Source organism: Denticeps clupeoides, unplaced genomic scaffold (assembly GCF_900700375.1).
Source record: "Denticeps clupeoides unplaced genomic scaffold, fDenClu1.1, whole genome shotgun sequence".
NCBI classification, from domain to species: domain Eukaryota; kingdom Metazoa; phylum Chordata; class Actinopteri; order Clupeiformes; family Denticipitidae; genus Denticeps; species Denticeps clupeoides.
In genome coordinates, this window is record NW_021629753.1 from 1 (window position 1) to 26,453 (window position 26,453).

Consider the following 26,453-nt stretch of genomic DNA (forward strand, 5'->3'; position numbering starts at 1 on the left):
GTAGTCGGTTTACACGCTTACTGGATTTAAAGAGAGCCGGGGAAGAGCAAGAGCAACGTTTGCATCGCGTACCCCTCGGATGTCAGCGCCTCCGATGATAAAGTACCACAGGGTTCGGCTGTCAATCTCAAAATAATTGACAATGGGGGCAAAACGGACAATAGATTTGGCGTGAAAGGGCTGAGAAGATTAGGGGTGAATGGCCGACGATGGCGTGCTGTCCTGAAAGGCCGTGCTCCTTGATTGACTGAGCACATTGTGGCGGGAAAAAATAAAATTAATATGTTAAGGCTGAAGTTCAAAAAACAAGCCAGTCCTCACTCTTGATTCCATTAGCAGTCCTTTTCATGTTACCTGTTTCACGTTTGTTCTCCGTTTCTGCGCAGGATCAATGTTTTTTTCTTTTAAAATGTATTTTGCTTCTTTTAACAGCGCGACAATGAGCCCCGGCCGAAAAACATCTCAGCACTGCAGTCCGCTGGAAAAGTGTAACGCGCGGTGACAGTGATTGACAGGCTGGCCGAGTGCTCTCCTGTAGTGCCAAGGAAGATGCGGTGGGGTGGGGAGGCGCGGTATAATGCAGCGGCTCCGTCGCCAGGCTACCGGGGTGCGTCAGTGTGCCATGGGGCCAGTCGGGCCTGTCGCTGGCTGGCACACAGCTGTGCCACACATCTGCCTGAAAGAAGGGCTCTCTTTTTCCCCATGCCCCTCCTCCTGACGCGCCCCGACACTCTCCAACTGCACGCCAGGTCCTCCTCGCCACCATCTTGTCTCTGCCCGCCCTGGCCGCACAGCGTCACGTTACCCTGACGCAAACGCAGCACTCCCCCCACCACGCATGCCCGTTGCCGCATTGCATTCACGCACACATACACACACACACCCATACACACACTGACATTCATTCATGCCTTTGTGGAAAACATAAATGTACATTTTATTTGACACGTACCCAGTCACACACGGTACGATATGCAGTGAAATGCTTTTAATAGATGTATTAGATGCACATACATAGAGTAATCCTGAAAAGAACAAGTGAAAATCTGAATTAAGATTAAAACCCTGCATGTGTGAAACGTTCTGAAGTTTTAAACTCTATTCTCACATGACTGCCGTCTGGTACTCAGAAGTTCTCTGAGGGCCGGCAATGACTTACACTGAACATCAGCTGGCAATTATAGCACAAGGTCAGGTAGCACGACCAGCTCCTCTTCTGTACCTGCCTCAGCACCATTGGGGCTGGCACATGTCCTCTGTATGAACCAGTGGCGCCACCTAGTGTCGCGTTGTAGTACTTCGACGGCAAAAGGACGTTTGCACAGCATAACTAACAAAAAAAAAAGAATGTGAAATATAAAATATTTTAAAACTTCTACTGCTATCTGAAAAAAATGATCTCCCGGGATAACTATTAAACCCATATGTAATGCATATTTACGCATGGTTCCCTCTAGTGTTGTGTCAGGGAAATACTCAGGTAAAAGATGTGTGTGTGTTTATGTGTGCATGCACACGCACACATATATACTGGAGATAAAATAGATGAGTATTCGCTCTCAGATGAGCTGTGAATGTTGTTGTGATCGTGGATGACAGTCAATAATATTCATATTCATATTAGGAATAAATTGTCCAAAATCTGCAAAACGCAATCAATTTAAATGTAAAATTGCCTTTTCTGTAAACTATACATTTGGGTTTAATGTATAGCTGGCCTATGCCTTCCAAATACAATTATATTATTTAAGTATATATGTATATATTAAATATATATTAGATTCTACCTGTAACTGTACAGATACTATATTTATAGTATCTAGGATGTCTTATGTAGCATTAGTTTGACATGTGAACCTGGATGGAGAAGAGCATGGAGCATAAGGGCAGTGGTGGCCTAGCGGTTAAGGAAGCGGCCCTGTAATCAGAAGGTTGCCAGTTCGAATCCCGATCCACTGAGGTCCCACTGAGGTGCAACTGAGCAAAGCACCGTCCCCACACACTGCTCCCCGGGCGCCTGTCATGGTGCCCACTGCTCACACAGGATGATGGTTTAAAGACAGAGGACAAATTTCACTGTGTGCATCGTGTGCTGTGTATCACATTTGACAATCACTTCACTTTCTTATGGCCTTTGTTGGTGGTTACTACTCCTGTACATTTGACTCATAATGCTGAGCAATGTTGAGGTTGAAGTTTATTGTCATATGTACAGCGTACAGAGCACAATGAAATTCTTACTTGAAAACCTCTCCCACGTAGACAGAACATAGAACATGATACTTTGAAGACATAGAAGACAAAGTGCAGCAGCAATAAATAATAAGTCACAGAAGGGTGAATATATATAAGTTGCATAAGAAAGTGATTTAATTGCAGTGCGTACTATGTGTTGTATAGCCTGATGGCACTGGGGTAGAAACTGTTTCTAAATCGTGATGTGCGTGTGTGAATCGTCCTGAGTCTCTTGCCTGATGGCAGGAAAGTAAAAAGTGACAGTGCAGGATGGTTGGGGTCCTTCAGGATGCTCTTTGTTTTCCTGAGACAGCACGTGGTGTAAATGTCCATTATTGCTGGGAGTTGTGTGCCTGTGGTCCTCTGGGCTGTTTTCACCACCCTCTGCAGAGCTTTCTTGTCCTGAGCAGTACAGCTGCCGTACCAGGACGCGATACTGCCCGTGAGGATGGACTCCACAGCGCACCTGTAGAAGCCGGTGAGGACAGAGGTGGATACCCCAGCCTTCTGTCTATTCTCGTTTATAGACAAGAACAAAAATAATCCCGGATTCCTGTTTAAAACTATAGCCAAACTAACCAGGAATAAGACAGAAATGGATGCGACCACTCAATTTCATTATAGTAGCGATGATTTTATGAATTTCTTTAATACTAAAATTGTCGCAAATAGAGAGAAGATTAAAAGCACAACAAATAGCTCCGCCGATATTTCCATGGAAAATAATCTTCTAATAGACGACCACTGATTAGAACTATTCAACCTTATTAAAGAGCATGAATTAATCAAATTAATCTCGTCATCAAATCAATGTACTTGCGCTTTGGATCCGATTCCAACAAGGTTCCTTAAGCAAATAGCACCCAATGTTATAAATTCTATCCTCAAAATTGTTAACTCGTCGCTTAGCACCGGCCACGTACCAAGTTCGTTCAAGGTAGCAGTCATTAGACCCCTGATTAAAAAGCCGGATCGCAGTCAGCTTTCAAATTATAGACCGATATCCAACCTTCCGTTCATATCAAAAATCTTAGAAAAAGTTGTAGCCCAGCAGCTGAGCACATACCTAGACTGTAACAATATCCACGAAGTATATCAATCAGGATTTAGACCTCATCATAGCACTGAGACAGCACTGGTTAAAGTGGTTAATGACCTGCTGTTGGCCTCTGATCAGGGGCGCATCTCGCTGCTTGTCCTGCTTGATCTGAGTGCAGCGTTTGACACTATCGATCACGCTATTCTCCTTGCCAGGTTAGAGAATGTTATTGGGATTAAGGGAACAGCCCTTGAATGGTTCAGATCATATTTGACCAACCGATATCAGTTTGTGGACATCAATGGTGTTTCGTCTTCACATAGTAAAGTAGAGTTTGGTGTTCCACAAGGTTCTGTCCTAGGTCCGTTTTTTCTCTATACATGTTACCTTTAGGCGACGTCATCCGCAAACACGGTATTAGCTTTCATTGCTACGCTGACGACACACAGTTGTATCTGTCAGCAATGCCAGATCAGAGGCAGCAGCTGAACAAAATAGAGAATTGTCTGAAGGACATTAGACAGTGGATGCTCACAGACTTTCTCCTGTTAAACCCTGACAAGACAGAAGCGCTCGTAATCGGGCCTCAAGCAGCCAGGCATAAGCTGGCTGACTACACAATAACCCTGGATAGCCTTTCTATCTCACCGAGTATTGAAGTGAAGGATCTAGGTGTCATCATTGATGCAGGTCTCTCATTCAGTTCGCACGTAGATAATGTCACTAGAATAGCATTCTTTCACCTTAGAAATATTGCGAAAATAAGAAATATCATTTCAATGCATGATGCAGAAAAGTTGGTTCATGCATTTATTACATCAAGGTTAGATTACTGCAATGCATTACTGTCTGGATGCTCTAGTAGGTGCATGAGTAAACTCCAGCTAGTACAGAATGCTGCAGCCAGAATCCTAACTAGAACATCACCCCAGTCTTACAATCACTGCACTGGTTACCCATCAAATTTAGGATTGACTACAAAATCCTACTTTTAACCTATAAAGCTCTAAATGGTCTCGCCCCACAGTACCTGAGTGAACTTTTGGTTCTTTACGAACCGCCGCGCCCCCTTCGATCAATGGGTCCCCCTGTTAGACACAGACAAAGTTAAATTCACCAGTTAGGCTGTCCTAGTTAGGGTACCGGGCCACTGTAGCACCAATATACCACATATTTCAGTATCGGTGGTACAGTGCAACCGTCTGCCGCTGCTTCTGTGTGTTTTTCTCCGAGACACGGAATCAAGCGCCCAGACTACTGGCAGACCCCAGTGATCAGACCAGCAAATAAATCCTGGTTCCTGACAACTGCTTTACAAGGACAAAACATGAAACAAACCAGAGGGTCACTACAGCCACCACCACCGTTACAACTACAGCTTCAGGAATCTTCAAATGGACCAGTAGCATCATTATGGACACGTAATCTAGACCATGACACTGACTACATCCTGGACTTCTCCAACCCTACAACCGTAGGACTTCTCATTATATCATATCCAACCCTGCACTGACACCATTTGCAGGCTCACTCTACCCTGGAAGGGGGTCCCTCTCTGTATCACTCCTTCCCAAGGTTTCTTCCTTTCTTTTTTCTCTCTCCTAGAGTTTTTTTTGTGTGGAGTTTTTTTTTTGTGTGCAGAAGGGTCAAGGTGGGGGGTGTCACTGTAGGGCCTGTCAAAGCCCATTGAGACATACTGTATGTGATTTTGGGCTATATAAGAAATAAATGTTGTTGTTGTTGTTCTTTAGGCGTCTGAGGAAGTGAAGTCGTTGGGGCTTTTTTGGTGACCGCTGCGTGTGTTCTGAGGACTTGAGGTGGGAACTGAGGGTGACCCCAAGGAGCCTGAAGCTGCTGACCCTCTCCACAGCACCTCCTCCGATGTAGATGGGAAGATGAGCTGTATCCTGCCTCCTAAAATCCAAAACCATCTCCTTGGTTTTGCTGACGTTAAGAGAGAGGTTGTTCTCCTGACACCACTCTGCCAAGAGTCTCACCTCCTCTCTGTAGGCCGTCTCATCGTTGTTGCTGATCAGGCCTACAACGGTGGTATCATCAGCAAACTTGATGATGGTGTTGGAGCTGTGTCTGGAAACACAGTCGTGTGTAAACAGGGAGTACAGCATTGGGCTCAGAACACTTCCCTGCGGCGTTCCAGTGTTGAGGATCGTTGTGGTGGAGGTGTTCTTGCCGATCCTCACATGCTGTGGTCTGTTGGTGAGAAAGTCCAGAACCCAGTTGCACAGAGTAGAACTGAGTCCCAGCGCCCGCAGCTTCTGGATCAGCTTGGAGGGGATAACTGTGTTGAATGCAGAGCTGGAAATATCATAATAACCCTGTTACCCTGCTTATGAATGTATGTTTAAATATGACACCATTTATAAAAAGCAAAACCCACACGTGCTCTCACAAGCGAAATGTATTTTATTTCCTTGAAAAAAGATTGAAAAAAATATGACATACCAGAATGTATTACAGCACATAAGAAAAAAATGTGATCACATACTGTTTTTTTCCCCCCGCTTCATTCAAGAATGACTATTTACACCATGACGTTACCTCACACCATTCTGTACAATAATATGTGACAAAACACACATTACAGTCCCTAGTCAAAAGGCAAAGGTTTTCCACAACTTTCCAAAAAGTTCTCCGGCACACCTTTTTCTTCTGGCTCAGTAGCCCCTCTTGTGGCAGAAGGAGGGGCTTACACACTGTCCTCCCCAAAAAGTAACACACTGAAGGTCTAACAGAAAGCCCCTTTCTGGGTAAATGGTTGTGGCGCACCCAACAGTGCTGTGGAGGTCTTCTTCTTCTCTGTGGTTAATACGATGAGAGATGTGGTATAAATGAGTAGAACCTCGGACCGACAGAGCTCTAGACTTGCTGTGATTTGTGATCTGAACCCATCAGACAATAGTTAACGTATCCTGCCCAACGCCAGAGCATTTCAACATAATACAAAAGCTTCTTGCAATGCTAACTTGCTTATTTGTGTTTTATAAGATTCCTGCATAGTCCCTGAACATAGTTCTCCATGTTCTGAACTGCTATGGAGTCGAGGCTCCGTCACTGGGTTGGACGCAGGCTTCGTGCTCAGCTTTCGGTTTCTAAAGATGAAATCTAGTAGCTGCGCACACAAATACATGTACACTTCCCTGAGGGCTTGCTTACTGGCATTGAAATTCATGCACACTCTCACCCTGAACAGAGAAAGCCTGCAGGCAACGTTGTGTTTGAATGGAAGAGAAACGCTCTGTGCGTGCAATAGCGGCCGCCACTAAGCCACTAAGAAACAACCCTGACAACCTACAATCATTCACCATTTAAAGATTGCTTGTACTATCTGTGTGGTGTGTGGTGTGTGTGTGTGTGAGAGAGAGAGAGAGAGATGGTACATTTGTGAAGTTATGAGGCAGTGTGAGTGAATGTAGGGCTTTGTATTGTCACTGTGGCTGATAAAGAGGGGCTGAAAAGTTTGTTTTTTTTAAGCGTGTCAGCATGTAAAAATAAAGCCCTTATTCTCATGAATGACAAGGGTCAGTTGAGTTGAAGAATAAAGAATAATTAGCAAAACATTCAGCATATTAGGGCCAGTGCCAGCACTGCATAGCAACAATCCAGCCAAACAAAACAAAACAAAACAAAACAAAACAAAACAAAACAAAACGACCATGTTCCGTCGATATCTGTTTTGGCAACATACATTCAGGCGTAAGCTCTTTCATAGGAGACCAGTGTGTTGTGTTTTACATTTACAGAGCCTCTTCCGTAGAACACAGCTGAGAGGCAGGAACGTTGCATCCACACAGTTTCACAGCATGAACTGAAGATGACAAATCAGGTGTGAGGGAGGTGTCAGTGCCCCAAGACTGATTTTTTTTGCTTTTTCACAGATATTCAGGGAGCAAAAGCTACACATTCCCTCTCTATGTCCCATAGACATACACGCCTGTCAGACCTGCATCCCATGATGCAATTTTGTAACGGTTTCAGGATTTTCAGGAAATGAGGAGAGTTCACCCCCCCTTGCAGGTCCCTTTAGTCTTGTGGGTGGGAACTGCAGTGAGAAGGGGCCTGTGCCGGGTGGGGAAATGGTGTGTACGGTGGAGGTGCAGCAGGCTGGAGGTGCTATAGTTCGCTTTGGCGGACAGGTGGCTCCAGCTTGTGAGACAGGGCGATGAGGACTTTGTCAAACTTGTCGTAGCGCTCACCCTGGCTGCCCTCTGAGCCACGGCTGCCCCACAGCAGCCTCATCTGGAACTCTGTGCAGAAGATCTCCAACACCTCGTCCTGCTCTTGGAAGCCTGGTGGGACAGAAAGGACCACAGAACATCAGTGGCTTCAAATACATTCGTCATCAAATTAGGGCAATGCAGGTTAATCTAATATTGTAATAATCTGATATTGATTATAGTGCTTGGCTATCATCAGAGGCAGACTGCGACTTTGTAAAACATTCGGATCCAATCATAAAAATTCCTGATCAATGTAATTTGCACATGTATGCAAATTTGTATGTCAAAATGAAATTTGAACGCTGAAGTCCACATATTGTTTTAATATAAATGGTATTGGGATGTAGTGGTTCCAGGGAGCTTCCCCCTGCTTTAAAAGTTAAAGCTGTTTCTTCAGTGATTCAGTATTGAACAGACTGGGTCTGTTTTTCCACAGCTCGTAGTCCTGGTGGATTTTTTGAGTTTAGGTTGTGAAAGTACACGACAGCCATACAGCTCGTACCCTGCAGTTTGCTCTCTGTGTTGGTGCGGTAGATGGCGCTGTGCTGGGCGACGGTCCGCGCCGCCTCCAGGTGGCTCATCACCACATCCACGCCAGACTCCACACTCTCCCACGGCTCGAGCCCCTCCCCTCCTGCCACGCCCCGCTCCAGCAAGGACAGGAGAGGCACCACGGGTGGGAAGGAGGTGTTGGAGAGTACGCCACACTCTGAGCAACACAGACACACAAAGATTCAGTCCATTTTTTAAAATGATAGAAACTTAGAACATTAAATACATGTTCAGTAATATTTCAGATGTTTACCTTTCCCTTCGTTCATGGCCTTCATAAACGGCTTGAGCTTCTTCTCGTACAGGACGGCTCCCTCCGTGTGTCTCTGCCGCAGAGCCGTCCACGTCTGCTCCAGCCTCGAGATCTGAGCGAGACAGCGAGAACGGGGTTAATTAAAAAAACACTTCCCTACTCACAGTGCTTATCAAATATTACACACAGACGTATGCACACATTTTTTATTTAATCACTTCTCTCTTCCTTTCGAGGTTAAATGGTGTAGAATTGGGTTTGTATAGAAAAATATTAATCCTCATTTAAAGGACTGAGCCAAAACATTTAACCTTCCCCCCTTCTTCATTGCACCTTTAACTCTCTCTCAATTATTTTCCCGTCCTTCTCCCACCTTCCTGTCCCTCGCTCTCAGAATCAATTTCAGGTTTCAGGTGTACTTGATTGGCAAAACGCTATACGGTGCATTTGCATAATTCGAAAAATGTAATGAAACAGAATGAAATTGTTCATGCCCCGTTCCTCCAACCTGAGGCAGCTCCAGCGCCCTCATGACGGCGGCGAAGCCGAACATGTTGCCCATGTTGCACTTGAGCTCGGCGGCCAGCTGGATGGTCTTGTGCAGAAGTGCAGCCCTCTCCTCGGTGCTGCCCGTACAGCCCAGCACGTCCACCGCCAGCATGATGGACATTGTGTAGAACCTGCACCGTGAAGGAGAGAACTTCAGAGGATGCATGTAAGCTCCCAGAGGCAGTTCGGATGCTAGCACTAATCTCAGTGTCTTGTCTGTGTTCCTTGTGTGTGTAATTAGCCTGAGAACACTGACTGCAGGCCCCACCCCCAGGATGGCCTGCATCTGTGCACGGAACCATAAAGGAGTTCATTCACCAATAAGAGGAGGTTTTCTTCATGACAATTCTATACAGTATATGTGTGTGTGCTCTTTATGTGCAGGTGCATTTGTGGGGAAAAAAATATTACACTGGAGATAAAGCCCACATACTGTTTATCAAAATAAATGATATCCGATGCACTACCATGTGGTGTAATGGTAGATTTCATGTAATTACACATTGATTGGTTTATTACAAAGGTATTAACCGATATGCAAAATATAAACTGTGTTTACAGTTTATTTGACATGTACAGCATTTGGCTCTTATCCAGAGTGACTTTAAGATCACTTTGTCATCAAAAACCCTCCTCTGGTTAATTCAGAACCCAACCCAACTAATGTTGTAGAGAATGCATGGACACGTGCAAGAAAGATTGGAGTGTGTACACACATGTGTGTGTGTGTGTGTGTGTGTGTGTGTGTGTGTGTGTGTGAATGTTGAGTGGTGTGTGAATGTTTCTGTGGGATTTGTAAGTGTATGTTTGTTGTGCGGTTGTGCTTATGAATATGTATGCAGACTGTGTGTATACACTCGTTCTATGTGTGTGCCGGTGTGTACTTTCTCTCACCTCTCCAGCAGATCCAGTCTCAGCTGGTGTCCATGTGGAAGAGTCAGCAGCTCCAACCCAGAGGCCACTCCCATCATCCGCTGCATCTCCTTGGTAACGCCCAGTATCCTAGCAACCTGCAGGCCAGCACATATGGAGAAAGCAAGGGTTACATTTTAGTTCTCATTTCTTCCCCTAAAATAAATTTGGGTTACCGCAGTGACCGTTTAAGGGGCTTTTAGTCCACACTTTATTAAATAATGACAGGGTGAACACTGCTGAGCAGCTGATGCGACGCTATGCTGGATCAGTCCAGACTAATGCCGACCCCCACATCCATCAGTGATAAAAGATGGGTCATTTTCTAGGTGGGAGCTTTGTGTAACCACCTTTGAGATGCCCACCTTTGGCTCAGTTGGAGAAATCCCCGAAAGCAAGAAGAGCCGAGCATTCCTTCAAACATTCAGTACTGATTCACAAAGAGGAAATTGTGCTGAAAGTGTCTAAATGCATCTAAATGAAGTTTGTACATTTTACATTTACATTTACAGCATTTATCAGACGTCCTTATCCAGAGCGACTTACAATCAGTAGTGACAGGGACAGTCCCCCCCTGGAGACACTCAGGGTTAAGTGTCTTGCTCAGGGACATGATGGTAGTAAGTGGGGTTTGAACCTGGGTCTTCTGGTTCACAGGCGAGTGTGCTACCCACTAGGCTACCCACAGTGCTTATCAAATATTACACACAGACGTATGCACACATTTTTTATTTAATCACTTTTCTTTTCCTTTCGAGGTTAAATGGTGTAGAATTACGTTTGTATAGAAAAATATTAATCCTCATTTAAAGGACTGAGCCAAAACATTTAACCTTCCCCCCTTCTTCATTGCACCTTTAACCCTCCCTCAATTATTTTCCCGTCCTTCTCCCACCTTCCTGTCCCTCGCTCTCAGAATCAATTTCAGGTTTCAGGTGTACTTGATTGGCAAAACACAAAACACCCATAAAAACATAGAAACATGTTTGATAGGACTTTTTTTAATTACTACAGACTATAAAGTATTTTAACCTGAGCAGTTGAAAGTATTTCGAATGATTTCTTGAGCATTGGGCCAATCATCTGTCCTGTAGTGTAAATACCAAAAAAATCTGCTTTGTTGCATTGAATGTATTCTTATGTCATATATCCCAAGACTGTTCATTGACATTGAATTCGTACTTGATGCTTGCATTAATTCTTGCACAAATGCTTTGTGCTAAATAGTTTAAGAGCTTCCATTTTGAATAAATGGTTAGTGTAAGGTTAGGACTGTCTGGGCAGGACAAGAAAATAAAATATCTGCTGCAGTGTGTGTATTAGAGGGCTTTCATGTCATGCCCATACCGTGCAGTCAGCTTTGGTGATGTGCTTGGCCAGCATTTTGGGGTCGGTTTCGGCCATGAGCTCCTTCACCCTCTTCAGTACGCTCATCTCCAGAGGTTTGTTCTCTGCGGGAAGGAGGGAGACTGGAACCGTCCGGCCGGAATGAGGAGATGGTCTCCACCATGGGAAGCACATGAAGGGGCTCTCCTCCCTGCTCCCGCTCCCCGGGGATTTCCCCCACACTTGCCCTCCTCCACCTCAGTCTCTCACGTAGCTTTTGCAGGGGGGGTGGGGGCGCAGGTGTTGGCCTCAGCTCACAGTAGCTTCCCGTTGGATCCGGGCCCTCGTGGGGCAGGTTGGCGGGTGGTGGGCAGGTGTTGTTGGATGAGGAGGGCTGATGGTGGGGGTCGCTGGGGTGACGTAGGACGGGCGAGGGCGGGACCACTGCAAGAACGCGCCCGCCTGAGCCGTGCCTGTGCCGAGAGACTGCAGAGAGAGGAGGGGTGTGGCAATAAATTAAGATCAAGTCACACATAAACACGGTTTAACACACGACCATTAGAGGACACTGTATACACAGAATTTATGAGGTAAAAACTGACCAATATAAACACACACACACACACACACACACACACACACACGACCAATCACCATTAATCAGGTCACCAGACTTCTTTATGTCGTAATGAAATGTGCGGCGTCTCTAATGGATACTCAGCTAGCAGCCAGAGAGAAGGGTGAGGAGCGGCATCTCCGTGGTTACGGCACTCACCAGCACTGTAGGCGGGGGACAGCGGCGTCTCGCCCACGGGGGACAGGGGGCAGCGGTATTCCTGGATCTGATCCATACTGAGGGCGCAGTTTCTCATAGACTCCTTATGGTGGATGGTGGAGGGGCTGAAAATCCAGACACACACACACGCACACGCACACACACACACACACACACACACACACACACACACACACACACACACACTATTAGATGAGATGCTTACAAACCAAATCACCAGCCTAACTAAAGCATTTATGTACTGCCGATGGCTCACATTACATGCCAGGGTCATTTTATCTAGAAGGAGCAGTTTATCTGGGCCCATGCTGAGCTGTTCCACCACATCAGCGTCCCGGCGTCAAATAAATAACTCCCATATGAGCACACGCTGCATACAAACATAATTAAATGCACGCGCATTTTCCTCATACTCCGGCAATTTCACTGCAATTCAAAAGCCATTTTAGAAAACGGTAATGAAAGATCGGGTTGGTCCATTCCATTCTACTGAGATGAATTAAAAACACACATATTAAATATCACTGGGGGAGGGGCTGTATGAGTGAAAAAAATGAAGCACATCACAAAACTGTGAAAGATGCACAAAAAGTGATAACCCATATGGAAATGATCTACAAAATCTTCTTTATATTTGATTTATATACATATTGACTGATCAGTGATTGACTTGACATTATCTTGTCATAAGTGTTTATATGGCAAAATGATTTTTGAAGCACACATGGGATTCATACACAATCTATGAGACCATTTGAGATTTTGATGAAACATTTCCACACGGGGTGTATCGTGTGAATCAGCAGCAGGTCGGTGAGGCAGTGAGGGTGTGTGTGGGTGTGGTGGGGGTGAGGGTCAGGGGTCGGCCCACACAGCACCTCCTGCCCTCACACCGGGCTCCGGCTCTGCCTCCAACCGCAGGGACTCAGCTGGCTCCACGGGTTCATTATCACTGACAACACAAGAGTCCTGTTCATCAGAGCTGTACACGCACACATACACACACTCGCTCTCTCTCTCTCTCACACACACACACACACACACACACATAAATAGCACACCTACAAAAAGGCATACACACAGGAGCTCACACTTTCTCAGACACACACAGACACATTCAGGTGGACATTCACCCTCATTACCCCCCTGCTCTGCATGTTTTCTACCCACTTGGTCTCATTTAAACTGGCACGACATCCTGCCAGCCTGTTCTGTATGTGGCAGCAGACTTTATGCTCAGAAGAAAATGCATCTACTTTGCACCAACGAATCTGCCAAATAAAAAAATGTAAATGTAATAGTGCACGCCTTGTGCAAAAGGTCCTTCGTGTTCATTATTCAATTGTAGAAGGTAAACATACACCCCTTCAGGCACAACCAAGTGCTGATTGTTCGAATGAACAAGCCTTTTAATGCAATGTCAATAACATACATGATGTTTTTTTTTACTAATATTAACAATATTCAAATGGCAAATGTAAATGTGCTGTCTGTGGCGAATGGCTTCCCCCTCCTCACCTGTGAGGGATCATCTTTTCCGTGGTCAGGCCGTCCGTCATGGTAACACTCCGCCTCTTTATGTAGGCCCCTCTCGGGCTGGATGGCGAATGCCCAGGCCTCCCGTTGGCCAGTGCATAGGTGGCTTCCAGGTAGCGTAGTGGAAGCGTGCGGTTGATCGGGCAGTAGATTTGAGCGCCGCTCTGCTGCGACACCGGCCGCTGGCCACTGACATAGAAGCGCACCAGGACGGGCACCGAGTCGAAGCTCTCGTCCTCCAGCAGGTACTGCACCTTCGACTCGCTGCTCTTCACCACCACCTTGCTGATTTTGAAGTGGAGGACCTCGTTGTTCCAGCGACTTGTCAGCACGTAGTCTCCGGTGCTGGTCAGACAGTCGCGCACCAGGAAGTCCGCGTTGCGTAGGACAAGTGTCTCTGACACCTTCCGATATCAAGGAAAGAATAAACTTACAAACAGGCCATGGCCACTTTATTAGGTAAATCTTCCACTACTGAGCGTGGAGCATAGTTCACCACCCAAAATAAACCTTTAATAAAGCATTAGAAGATACTGAATACAAATCAAATAAATCATTGTAATAATTGGTGGATTCTAATACACAGTTAAAATGTTGTTTGATTTCCTTGCATATTTTCCCTTTAAAGTCTATACTGATTTGGTTGAGGGGTCTGACAAAACCCTGTGTAAGACACCATTCTCCAAAAGGGGGCGCCCTTGGCACAGGATTGAAGGGGATCAGCTGTACAGCAGTGCATGGCTGCTGGTTGCCAGATTTCCCTCTTTTTACTCTGTTACACTCTGTTACAGTCTGAATGAGCGAGAGGGCCAGATGGTTAACTTCAGGGAGCAAACTCTGCCAGGGAAGTGTGTGTGGGTGCAGAGTCCACTATATCTACTCATACATGTCAGCTATGAAAGTGAAGCGATTGTCATTGTGAAACAATGCAGCACAGCACATGGTGACACAACGAAATGAGTCCTCTGCTTTTAACCATCACCCTTGGTGAGCAGTGGGCAGCCTTCTGATTACGGTGCCGCTTCCTTAACCGCTAGGCCACCACTGGCCCTATAGACACACACTCAGGTAATTACTGCAAATGAACATGCACCATTTAGTGTGGACATTCATGTAGAATCAACCAAACAATACCAGATATAAAGCAAAGCGTGGAAGTCTTTCTACTAGCTCCCCAGAACAGGGATGTTTAGTGTGATTATCGTGTGTATTTCCTTCGCAGTATGTCAGTATTTGGGGTATTCACAGTTTATAGTATACATGCACGCACAGTGTGTATGGTGGTTCCATACAGTGTGTGCATATGTATAGTGCATATAGTTGTATAGTGTTAATGTGTAATGCATGTTAACCAAATGCCCTGATTAAATAGTCTGTGTTGTATACTATGCATGAAGCTATGGACAGTGTTAACATTTATATGCATGTGTGTTGTGTTTCCCGCAGCTCTAAGTGTGTGTGTTTGGTGTTTGCAGTGTTTGAAAAGTGTGTGTGTACCTCTCGGGGGATGTGTCCATGGTACCAGCCATGGCTCCTTATGTCACTGCTGCTCAGCTTAAGCTCCTCCTCCAGCTCCTTCCGCAGTTTCTCCGGTGGAGACTCCAGCAGGTACTTCTCTTTGGAGAACTTGGGAAAGGGGAGAAAGACCCCGAGATGAGTTGGCAGCTACAGCATCAGATAAGTACATAAAACATTAACCCTCATGAACACACACACACACACACACACACAACTCCATATTGGCAGAACCCTGCACTCTCGCTCACCAGTCCATATCGTAAAAGAGCACTGAGAGTCCCAGCTTACATTAAAAATGCTTCCCCTTCCAATCAGAATCCAGAACAATGGGCCCATGTCAGAGCTGATGGCTCATGGCCATGACCTTATCTGGGACAGAAACAGAGGGGCTGTGGCAGACAGACAGACCATTGTAACGAGTCAATAAAAAAAAGACAATACTGTCCAAACACATTAAAGCGACAAGACCATCCCTGAGCTTAATGGATGGAGCCCGGCGGCCCGTAGATCACATGGTAACAGTCAGTAGAATCCAGAGGGAATTTTGCTGGAATCTCCTGTACTGTGGCCTTGTGGGTATTTTTTGGGTATTTATGGGTATAACGCTGCTATGTCCACATGTCTCCTCCACTCCATCCACTTCATATCCTTGTGTAGGTGTGTGTGTGAGCATTAGAGAGAAAGAGAGTGTGTGTGTGTGTGTGTGTGTGTGGGGGGGGGGGGGGGGGGGTTTGAGGTAAAAGGGAGCAGTGAAATTGCCAGTTTCCACTCAAATTTGATTTGCCAGCAGGCCTGTGAACCGCAGCTGACGTGAGGAGGCGGGAAAAGGGAGGGATGTAGGTGGCCAGGGAGAGGTGACGGCTCTGGAGGGGTAGAAGGGTCAGCCACCTCATCACTCAGAGAGCGAGGAGGGATGAGAGCTCCCCCAGGGGGCAAGCCCGTAATCTCATGTGCGTCCCCCCCCCAAACCAGGTTTCACAGTGGTGAGGCAATGGCAGCTTCCATGCGTCAGAGGTAGAGTGTGGGCTGAGATTACAGAGAAAGACCCCGTGCTGGAGACAGATACAGATGAGGGCTCGGGTTGACAGGACCCCCGCCGCGCTGAGGGGAGGGCGAGTGGAGTGACCCCCTTTGCCTGCCCTTTCACGGGGATGCAACACATTTGAACCCAGAAACATTCAGTCTGCATACAACCATCCTCTTCTTGTACGCATGTGACCCCTGAAGTTCTCGTCCAGAACACTAGATAACAAATATTTTAAATTATTACTAATACAAGGATAACTGTTACAGCTAAATTCCAGTTAATCAAGACAGACATTAAAAACCTGAGATCAAAGCAACACTGTATGTCCCATATCTCTGTACGTCAGATAAAACCTAAAAATGGAACAGAACTTATTACATAAAAATAAACTAAACTACACATGTGAGTACATGTATGTAACATTGTCCCTGAATATAAGAAAATACGAGCCCCATTTTATCAAGACTAATTAAAGCAATTGTTTGCTGCTTATTGTATTGTATGTACTATTGTATTTGGCACCAATTACTATTATTGCATATTTGGTCTAAATTCCACATGTAAAACGAAATAAATCCCCATTTATGCCAAAATGGTATGTATGTACATTTTTTAAATATAGGCTTACATTGTCAGCAATGTAGAATCCAAATACACTGAACTAAACTGTAATGTTCCCCAATTCATGAAGGAAATCAGTAATATGTCTTTATTATTTCTAATGCTCACAATAACATGAAATGAATTAAAACACAAGGAATAATGCATGAGACCTGGTTTATGGTGTCATATCCATTGCTGCATCATCATAGCCACTGGTTGATGGTTTCACACGCCACTGACAAGCTTCACCACTCTACTATACTCACTGTAGTATATATTTCTTTATGTATATAAATGAGATGATGTCGGTATTGTACAGCACTGCTGCTACAGCGAGGGGCTACTATAGTTCTGGATAAATATATCATATATTATATATCAGTTGAGCAGCGGCTGAACGCAGGCCCACATGCTCATCACTGAAACCCAGGCAGAGTGAGTCCAGAGGGTGTAGATCTGATCTCAATCTCCCCCGGTCCCTACTGACAGGCTGAGCAATAAAATACATTTAACAGGAGACTTGCTGCTGCTGATGCAAGCATGCTCGTGGAAAATGGATACGAACGAAAAGAAGAAGGACAGAAAGAAAGAAATTAAGAAATGGGGCCCAGAGCTTCAGCACGTACATCACAGCACATCCACTTTCACACTGCAGGGGGTACACAGTTGAGACACACAACACACACACACGTACTCTACCTACGCCCTCAGTCTCGCTTACTGCCACTGCAACCCAATCATTAATCGCAACAGTGAGCCCGAGTCCAGATCACCCCACACTTCCCGCGGTACACATACACGCCAGCTGGAAACAGCTTTTTACTCACCACTGTATGTGCGGGAGTGTGTGTGTGTAGTCAGGGGGTGAGCTTGTTAAAGCGTGCACCCTCATCCCCCGCCATGAATAATAAAAAGCTATGACTCATTAGCCACCAATAGCAGCCTTCCGTGTAATGGTGTCCCCGCCCCCTGCACCAATGAGAGCAGGTGTTGCATTCGGTCAAATGTGTCTTGTGATTAAGTGCGGCTGCTCCGCCATGTGAGCTCAGCGTTGTTGTGACTGCTGTGCGTCTGCGTCTGGCTATCAAACACACCCACACACACACACACACACACACACAAGAAAGAGACAGAAGTGATTAGGCCTGGTCCTGGTCGCCCGGTGTTGGTGTCTCCTCTGTAACGAAATTTGCTGCGATAAGAAAGGGGGACAGGAGGAGAGTAACCACCAGAGACACAGCGAGATAGCGGCCACTTCCCTGAGATCAAAGCTGCAGATAAAAATGCCAGTTATTGTGACTGGGACAGCCCATTGTCCTGTTGCCACGGCAGCAGTTTCGCTCCGAGGACGCATCCCCCCAAAACCCTCCAACCACCACATTGTTTCTGCTGATCCGGGGGTCTCCTTCTCTGGACCCCAGTCCATCTGCTGACCTCTTGCTGAGCAGTGTGGCCTAATTTAGTGGCCGGGGCATTTTAGAAAGACCATATCTCCACCCTGGCAACTCATCCGCTCCCAAATCCCCCAATCCGGGCTTCATCCCTCAGTTTAATATCATCAGTTCGCTTTCAGCCAAAGATCCTACTAATCCCTCTCCTCTTGATCATCACCTCACTGACCCGAATCCTTCCCTCCCACTCTCACACTTGACCCCTGCCAGGTCCCTGTTATCCCACTTTCTGTACAGGGGCTTCGGTCACCATTGACCAGTCCACCGGTCAACTTATAGCAACAACTCTGAGCGTTGCAGTGCATGCATCAGCAGCTCTTCTATTTCAGAACCACAGATGTGAGCGTGAGAAACACAGACTTTGGAATGCAGCACTGCAACTCCCTTCTAGCTGGTCTACCTCCATGTACCATCCGACCTCTACAACTCATACAGAATGCAGCAGCACGACTGATCTTCAACCTTCCCAAGTTCTCCACACCGCCCCTCTGCTACGTTCCCTCCACCGGCTCCCAGTAGCTGCACACATCAGGTTCTAAATACTGATGCTGGCCTACAAAGCCAAACATGGAGTAGCACCATCCTACCCTCACAGCCCTTATTACACCTCGCACTGCACCTCGTATACTCCGAGCCTCCAGTACTGCTCGCCTGGTCCTCCATCTCTGAAGGTAAAAGGAAGACGCTCATCTAGACTCTTCTCCGTCTTGGCCCCTCGGTGGTGGAATGAACTTCCAGCTCAGTCACTGAGCACCTTCACACGGCAGCTCAAGACCTTCCTCTTTAGAGAAGATTTAGAAGAGATGCAAAAGACTCTGGGACAACTCCGGGACTTCCTGTTTTGTCTTGACTGTGTGTGCTGAACACGACCTTGCAGTTGACAGCCAATCAGCTCTCGTTCTAGAGCCGTAGGGAGAGATGGAAGGAGGCCGTGTGAGAAGGAGGGAGTAATACGGAGGCCAGTGTAAATCTAGCCCTAGGCTTCAGAGGCCTGTTGGGAGTCTTACACACTTTCATGCCCTCTCTCCCTCGCTCGCCCGCTCTCTGAGTCAGGCACATGTCAAATGACATCATCTCAGCTTTCCCTGTCCCCTCTAGTGACAGCACACGCCTGGTGTGCCAACCACACCCAAGCACACACTGGAACACAAACACTAAAAAAATACAACACACTTTAAAATACAGTCACACCCTTTACTTCTTAAGAACACACACACACACACCACACACACACACACACACACACACACACACACACACACACACACACCTTAGTGTCTCTTTCTTGTTTTACACTCATTCTCGTGCTCCTGCAGCAGATCCACTGAGAGCTCGCTCTGTGTTCAGCCCTAATGCTTTCTGACGAACATGTCTGGAGGCCGATTCGGAGTCCCGGGACTCATAACCTCTGCTTGTACGACTAAGTAAAGCCTAAAGGCAGGACACGTCCTGGCTGCAACAGGCCTGTGAGTAGTCGCCTGGGGGTCAGGGTCCCTGTCATGAGCTGAAGTGTAATGCACACGGCCATTTACCCTGGAGAACGCTCTATTTTCATCTTTTAATGAAAGGAATGTCTGATTGTTTGCATTCATAAATTCCCACACAGCAAGTTTATATGTAAGTAAATTAATAGCTTCTGTGACTGTGTTCAACTGATATAATGTTCTAAGCAGGGGCTAGCCGCTAAGAAGCGGATCCATAATCAGCAAGTTTCCGTGTTCAAATCCCGAGCTGCCACCGTGTTTCCAGTGAAGCTACACAGTAGAATCTAATGTCATTATTCTGGCTCCGTGCTGGACCGGCTTTAGCTTCCTTGTACGTGAAGTCGTGTTCAATAGCCAGCATGTCCTCTGCAATGAAAGCTCCAGGGGGATGTCATGCCCAGAGCTGGAGTCTTCTCCACGGTTCGCCAGGCCCAGGCAGGTCATTAGTGGTCCTGTGGCATTCCTTAATGAATGAAAACCCACGCCGGCCAGTCGCTTGCATGAGACCAACCACCATCATCCCTGCTGAAGTCCCCCCGGGGGTACTGGAGGAAGTAAAAGATCGACCAGATCGCAGCCATGTTGAAGAGCTACTATGTTAGTGCACCACCCACTGCCCCAGAAGTGCCAGTCTGAAGGTCCAGCTGCAACAAGCATCTGCTCTGCTCCAGCTGTGCCAGATTGCACGCGTTTGTTGGTGAGTAGGGGGTGAGGTGGGCAATGTGGACACCAATGCATAATACTTCGAATACATTTACATTTGCAGCAGTTAACACCCCACCACACTGCATGCTGCATTCTACAACAGAACATTAAAATATGCAACAATACCACAACACCAAAATGAGCCACAGTATACAGGAAACTCCAGATTACAGTCTATTACTGCACCTTACCGAGAACCCCCAGCAGTAGGCCTATACATTATATATCCAGGCCGATGCATTATTAATGCCAACATACACAGTCCTGCCTGTAGTGCACAGTGTGGGATCTCCACCCATGATGTGTTCGGTCTGACTCCTCGTGTACTCTGAACTCTCTCCAATGAGACGTCATGACCAATTGTGGAGAACTGCAAGGCATAAAACCAGGACTCACTCACACATTACTGCGGGATTAAGCAGCGAGCTGGAGCAAGGGCGGGAGAAGAGTCAGACCAGAAGCCGGTGCCAGCAGAGGGTCGGGCATATGGCCTCTACGGGTTGCTTTTTTAGAGAGAAGAAGGAGCAGGACAGGAGGGTGTGAGCATTTCATTAAGGTCTAGGGAGAGTGTGTGAGAGGGGCTGAGCAGAAGGCAGGAGCTTTAATGCACGGCGAATGGGCGTGGCCCAGCATTGATCTGCAGCACGCCGCATTGATCAGTGGCCCCTTCATCGATACCGGCCTTCCGAGCAGCACACGAGTTAACAAACAGACAACCAACACACACCTACTGCACCGTGTGAACATATCGACGTGAGATTGGGTGTATTTAAGAGAGTGAGAGGGTGATTGGATTGTTGTGTGTGTGTGTGTGAGAACAACTGTTTTATTTGTTTTCGGGTGTGGCCAACTGGATGATTGTAGGTATGTGCATATATCATTACGCTTGTTCCTATGTTTTGTATTTGTATGTTATCGGGGATCAAATGTCCCTAAGAAAACTGTGGGGACATCTGTAGTTCACATTGTGGAACATGCTTAGTTACAAGATACATATATACGTGGAAAAAAGTGTGTAAAAACCATCACTATGTGTGTGAGTGTGTGTGTGTGTGTGTGTGTGTGTGTGCGTGCGCTGATGCTGAAGCTGAAGGTGGAGCTGGCACTAAGCGGATAAACAGCTTGTCTGTGCGGTGGGCGGATGGTGATGGATGTAGACGTGTGCTGGCATTTATGAGAGTACAGAATCCCCCCCCACCTCCCAGCCTTCAAGCTGCTGCCCATTTAAGGACCAATTTGCAGTTTGCAAAAGGTCAGGGGTCACACCACTGATGTATTGCGGGTCATGGAGCCACATCAATACTAACGCGCTATTGCCAGAAAATAGACAATCACATGCACACAGACTGCTGTTTCCATGACATCAAACAATAAATAAACGAGTAAATAAATACTTTCAGGAAACCCCAAATCCCATGATGCAGTGTGACACTGCCAATAGGAAAAAGCCTTGCAAGGAAGCGTTCAGGTTCAGCACCGAAATATCACAGAAGCACACACAATCAATAACCGTCAGTGGCAAATTAATTGTGCCCTCAATTCAAAGACATAGAGCCTGAAACTATAACTCCTATAAGAATTCAGCATCTAAACACCGTTCAAGTCATTCATCTTAGGCCATGTACAGCCCTCTTTATGAGTCAAACTGGGCAAAGACGCGCTCATGGGAGATTTCTGGGCAACAGCCTATTATTCACCCATGTTTTTGTTCATTTTTTGGGGTTGTTTAGGAGCATTTTAACGGTATGAGGCTGCTGAAACGCTTCCTCACAATCAGCATCTGTCGAATCGAATCAGGACTGATTCTGATGGCTGCAATCTGCATCCGCCACAGTTGCCAGTGCTGAACCGACACATCTTAAGCCCCGACTCTCAGACGGAGCTCAATCAACAAACAGAGCATTACCCGGAGCGCTTGATGGAGTAAATCTGCCTGACGGCTACTAATGGCAGCCCACTCAGCTCCCCCCATCCATCCATGTCAACACAGGAGAACGGGTCAGTCAGGGCAGCGGTGGGTGTTGGGCCCTAAAATGAGATTTATCGCAAAATGCACCGCACCGCATTCGCTAAAATCACCATATTGTCTTTTGAATATGACGAATGACTAAAGGAGCAAACAATCAATGTAATAATCTACGATGGCTATATATATTAAATAATAAGTACAGAAGCACTGTTATTTTTACTCATAATGATGATAAGAATGAGTTTTATAATAATCTCTTCTTTTATTAATGTTGCTTAGATGTGTTAACATTGAAGCCTGTGACTTTTGTGTGAAGTGTGTGTAGGGGTGTGTCCACCACATACATAAGACTTTTGCACTTTTGCTCAGGACTTCTCTTAATGGGTCCACCACTGCCCCATCTGATCAATACAGCATCCGGAAGATTTAGTGAGACAAACACAAAGAGAAATAATTCTCACAGACTTAAAAACACAGACATCGTGCTCTGTGACCTATTGACAACCCGACGATGCACTGTGACCAAAAACAGAGGCACTTTTCAGAGGAGAAGGGGACATTTAAAGGGTAGGGAGGGCCGGGGCTAAAAATGGATTCATCTTAGAGTCGCAGAGGACGTGTGCACTAAAGAGAGACAGATAGAGAGAGAGAGGGATGATGGGAGGAGACGGCGAGGCTGGGCGGGATCCAGAAGTAAGGTCGGTGCCCACATCAAAACCGTACGGAAATCTCCCCGCGCCACCGTGGCCAGATGAATACAGATCAGGGGTGGGCATGGAGCCGGTAAACCAGCACAGGTGCCGAAGGAGAGAGAGAGCGGAGAGGGGACGTGCACCTGCTTGCTAATGCCAGCTGACAGGTCACTGAGATAGATGATAACAATCTGCTTCCTGACACACACACACACACACACACACACACACACACGGACACGCTGCACACCTGCACCACTTCTGGACATGACAACATGCCGAATACCTTTGAGGTTTTCCGCCTCGATTCAAGTCTCTCCTGTTCAAACCGGCAGGAGAAAATTTGACCTCCCGTCCCTCCCTTTTCATCTCCACCTCTCAGTCCCTTTCCTGCACCCCCCCCCCCACCCCCAATCTCATCCCCTTTTCCATTTATCTCTCTCTTTCTCCACTCCCATCATTACCGCCGAGGCTGCAGCATTGGGCCTCAGAGCTGCAGTGCCATTGGCTGGCGGTGATGTCATCGCTTCCGGAGCGTTCTGCAGCAGCCAGTGCCAGCGGCCGGCAGGGGAGGCGGCCGAGAGGAAAGCTGAGTTCTCACTTCCATTCATGCAGAGCTGGGCTTTGTGCAGCAGACAAACATGCCAACACACACACACACACACACACATACACTATACATTTGTGGGGGGGAAATTATATAAAAACACACATTTGTTCTCTCTGATGGGGGGTTGGGGTAAAGAGGAGGGGTGTTGTCCCAGAGCTGAGACGGTTGCCATGGAAATGTGCAGATGAGAGTCTTTGTGAAGGGGGTGGTGGCCACTGAGAGGGGAAACACCCTCTTCCATCAGCCAAGTATGTGTGTGTGTGTGTGTGTGTGTGTGTATTTGCATGTGTGTGAGATCATCTCCCACAGGAAGCTCTAGGACTCACCATCACCCTCCTGCATGCCATGTCTTCCAGCACCCAGGTGCATGGTACCTGCCTCCCTCCACCACCATCTCCTACTCTCTTCAACTCTCCCCTCTCCACTTCTCATCTTGTTCAGCCTCTCCGGCACCTTCTCCCCCCGCCCTCCCTCTCCATCTCCACCCAATGCATGATGTCACTGTCTCACTTGGGCTGCTGTAGCCGGAGGCTCTGAGAGAGAGAGAACATGCTCCATATCTCTCACAGGGTCATATCACCCTGTAGGTGACGTAGGACCCTTTTCTAATTTACTCAAGACCTGTAACGGCCCGCGATATAATGTATTGTAATGTAATGTATACATGTATACATTATAATGTATAATGTATTGTAATGTATATATTATGTATATATAATATATACATTATAATGTATAATGTATTGGAAGACAGCAACACGTCTGAAGGCAAAATTCTCGCGTCCAGACCCCCCAACACACCCACACACACCCGCCCAACTCTTAAATTCAATTGGACATTATCTGCTTATGTTCACTGGCCACAGTTTAATTTGCGCCTTTTAATTAGTTACTGGTAATTAAGGACCATATTAAGGACCATATCGCGGCAAATCAGTGTTGCGTTGCGGTATGGAGTCAGGGTGCATAATCGCTGTCTTAATTCCAGCGGTGATCGTGCTTATCGTGTGCCGGCTAATTCTCTGCTCCCACGCGCTCTTCGCCAATCACGTGCCGGCAGTTTTATGGTGACGGGCCGCAGTTCTATAAACCAAAATGATGCAAGGCTGTTCCGCCGGGGGTCTTTAACGGCTTCGGAATGGAATGGGACGTTGGTGTTGAGCGAAATGTCGCAGGAATGGAACACGGCATCCTGTCTGATCAAATAAGGGTGCGGCTGGGGATCAGCGAACGCGGCAGAATAATGAGCTGCGTGGTTTCACTCTCGGGCACATTATGCTCCAGGGATCTAATTAAAGTCTCTTCAAAATGTGGCTGGGAACCAATGGGAAGCAGCCATGTTTCTGAGGTTCTATACTATGCCTGAAATGAACCAGCACCCTGAACACAATGCAGAGAAGTGCTGGACTTAGTCTAATAATCCAAACACAGACCCCACATCATTCCTGAGGGGTCAAGTTAACCAATGTTAGGGGCTGTGATGGTGTGAGGGGCTACCTGACAATAAGAACCCATTTGTGTGTGTGTGTGTGTGTCTGAGTTATATTGGACATGAAAACAGAGACGACCGAATGTCAAGGTGAAGGTGGTGGTTGTATGAGAGTGTGTTGAATGGGCTGATCTCTTTGAATTCTCTGCAGTCTTCATAAAAGGTTGTTCAAGCAGAGACAGGGACAGGAACACAAACGTTTTACTAAATCTAAAGCCACTTCTTACTTTCAACACACACACACACACACACACACACACACACACACACACACACACACACACAAGCACTGTAAGGACAATGGTACATATAAGGACAAACATGTATCGTTTAAATGCCTCCATATCAGAAGAATCCATCTCCAAAACTGCAGGTTTTGAATTGCAGGTACATTCCAATGATATTTATAACAGGAGCACAACCCAGCTGTGCAGATACTACAAAATCACTAAAACTCCACAAAAATACACACACACACACACACACAGAACAAATGTGTGCACGCTCCACCAACGCACACACCCGAACCCACGCGGTCCGGCTCTTATCTCACACACTAAAGTACACACCACACCAGACTCGCTCTTCAAACCGCGACAGCGGCCGGTCTGATCTCCCGAGCGCCGTCCTGCCCCAGCAGCCTGTCAATCAAGCCCCCGGCCCCACCTGTCAAACAGCCCGTCCGTCAGGTCCGCGGAGCTGTCCAGCAGCCGCGCATGATTTAGACAGCACCAGCTCGATAAACAAGGCAAGGCTCGCACACACACACAGACACACACACACACACACAGCTTCCTCACATTCGGCCAAAAAGCATAATTCAACTTGAAACCCGGGGTAAGTGAGATAATCCTTGCTTTGGGGGAGAAACCCCCTCATTTGAGGGCAGTTTCTACGTTGTTTATTCCCGGCCATCGTGGCTCATTACTTCTGAAGCGGCCGCGGCGTAATTGGCCGCTCCTGCTCGGCACAGCCCCGGCTCGTCTCTTCAACTTCTGGTTAAACGGGCACTTAGCCGCCGCTGCCTGGGGGAGGCGGCGGGAAAGAGGATTTGCGGAGAGACGGCGAGACAGAGAGAGGGAGAGAGAGAGCGTATAAAAACAGGGATTACAACATGCATAATTCAATATTAAAGGCGGGAGAGACAGAGACAGGGAGGGGTGAGAGGACCACAGCTGGGACCCTGACCATGATGATGCGGGGTGCGGGACAGCGGGTGACACACACACTTACATGGACTAATGAAAGAGGGAAGGAGGAGGAGGAGAACAAAGAGAAGAACTGCTCCAACAAATGAGACCAGAAGAGGAGATACAGACTGAGACAGATAGAAAGAGAGAGAGTGAGATCAAGATTGAGAAACTGAGGAGGAATGATGGACCAAGGGATAAAAAGACATGAGATAGAGAGATGGATTGAGATAAACCTACCAGAAGACTCATAAGGCCAAGAGAAAGATAATGAGAATA

General features: G+C 46.8%; 1 protein-coding gene across 1 annotated transcript in view; it reads right to left on the bottom strand.

The window, feature by feature from the left end:
* Positions 1 to 7,023: 7,023 nt before the first annotated feature.
* LOC114773374 (SH2 domain-containing protein 3C-like) overlaps positions 7,024 to 26,453 on the bottom strand; it is a 34,263-nt gene continuing 14,833 nt past the window's right edge. Inside the window, 10 exon segments of the mRNA XM_028965826.1 lie at positions 7,024 to 7,581; positions 8,015 to 8,221; positions 8,318 to 8,429; positions 8,826 to 8,997; positions 9,761 to 9,876; positions 11,126 to 11,255; positions 11,257 to 11,590; positions 11,880 to 12,004; positions 13,419 to 13,840; positions 14,934 to 15,062. Of these exon segments, the coding sequence (XP_028821659.1) occupies positions 7,406 to 7,581; positions 8,015 to 8,221; positions 8,318 to 8,429; positions 8,826 to 8,997; positions 9,761 to 9,876; positions 11,126 to 11,255; positions 11,257 to 11,590; positions 11,880 to 12,004; positions 13,419 to 13,840; positions 14,934 to 15,062 (1,923 nt within the window). The 3' untranslated portion in view covers positions 7,024 to 7,405.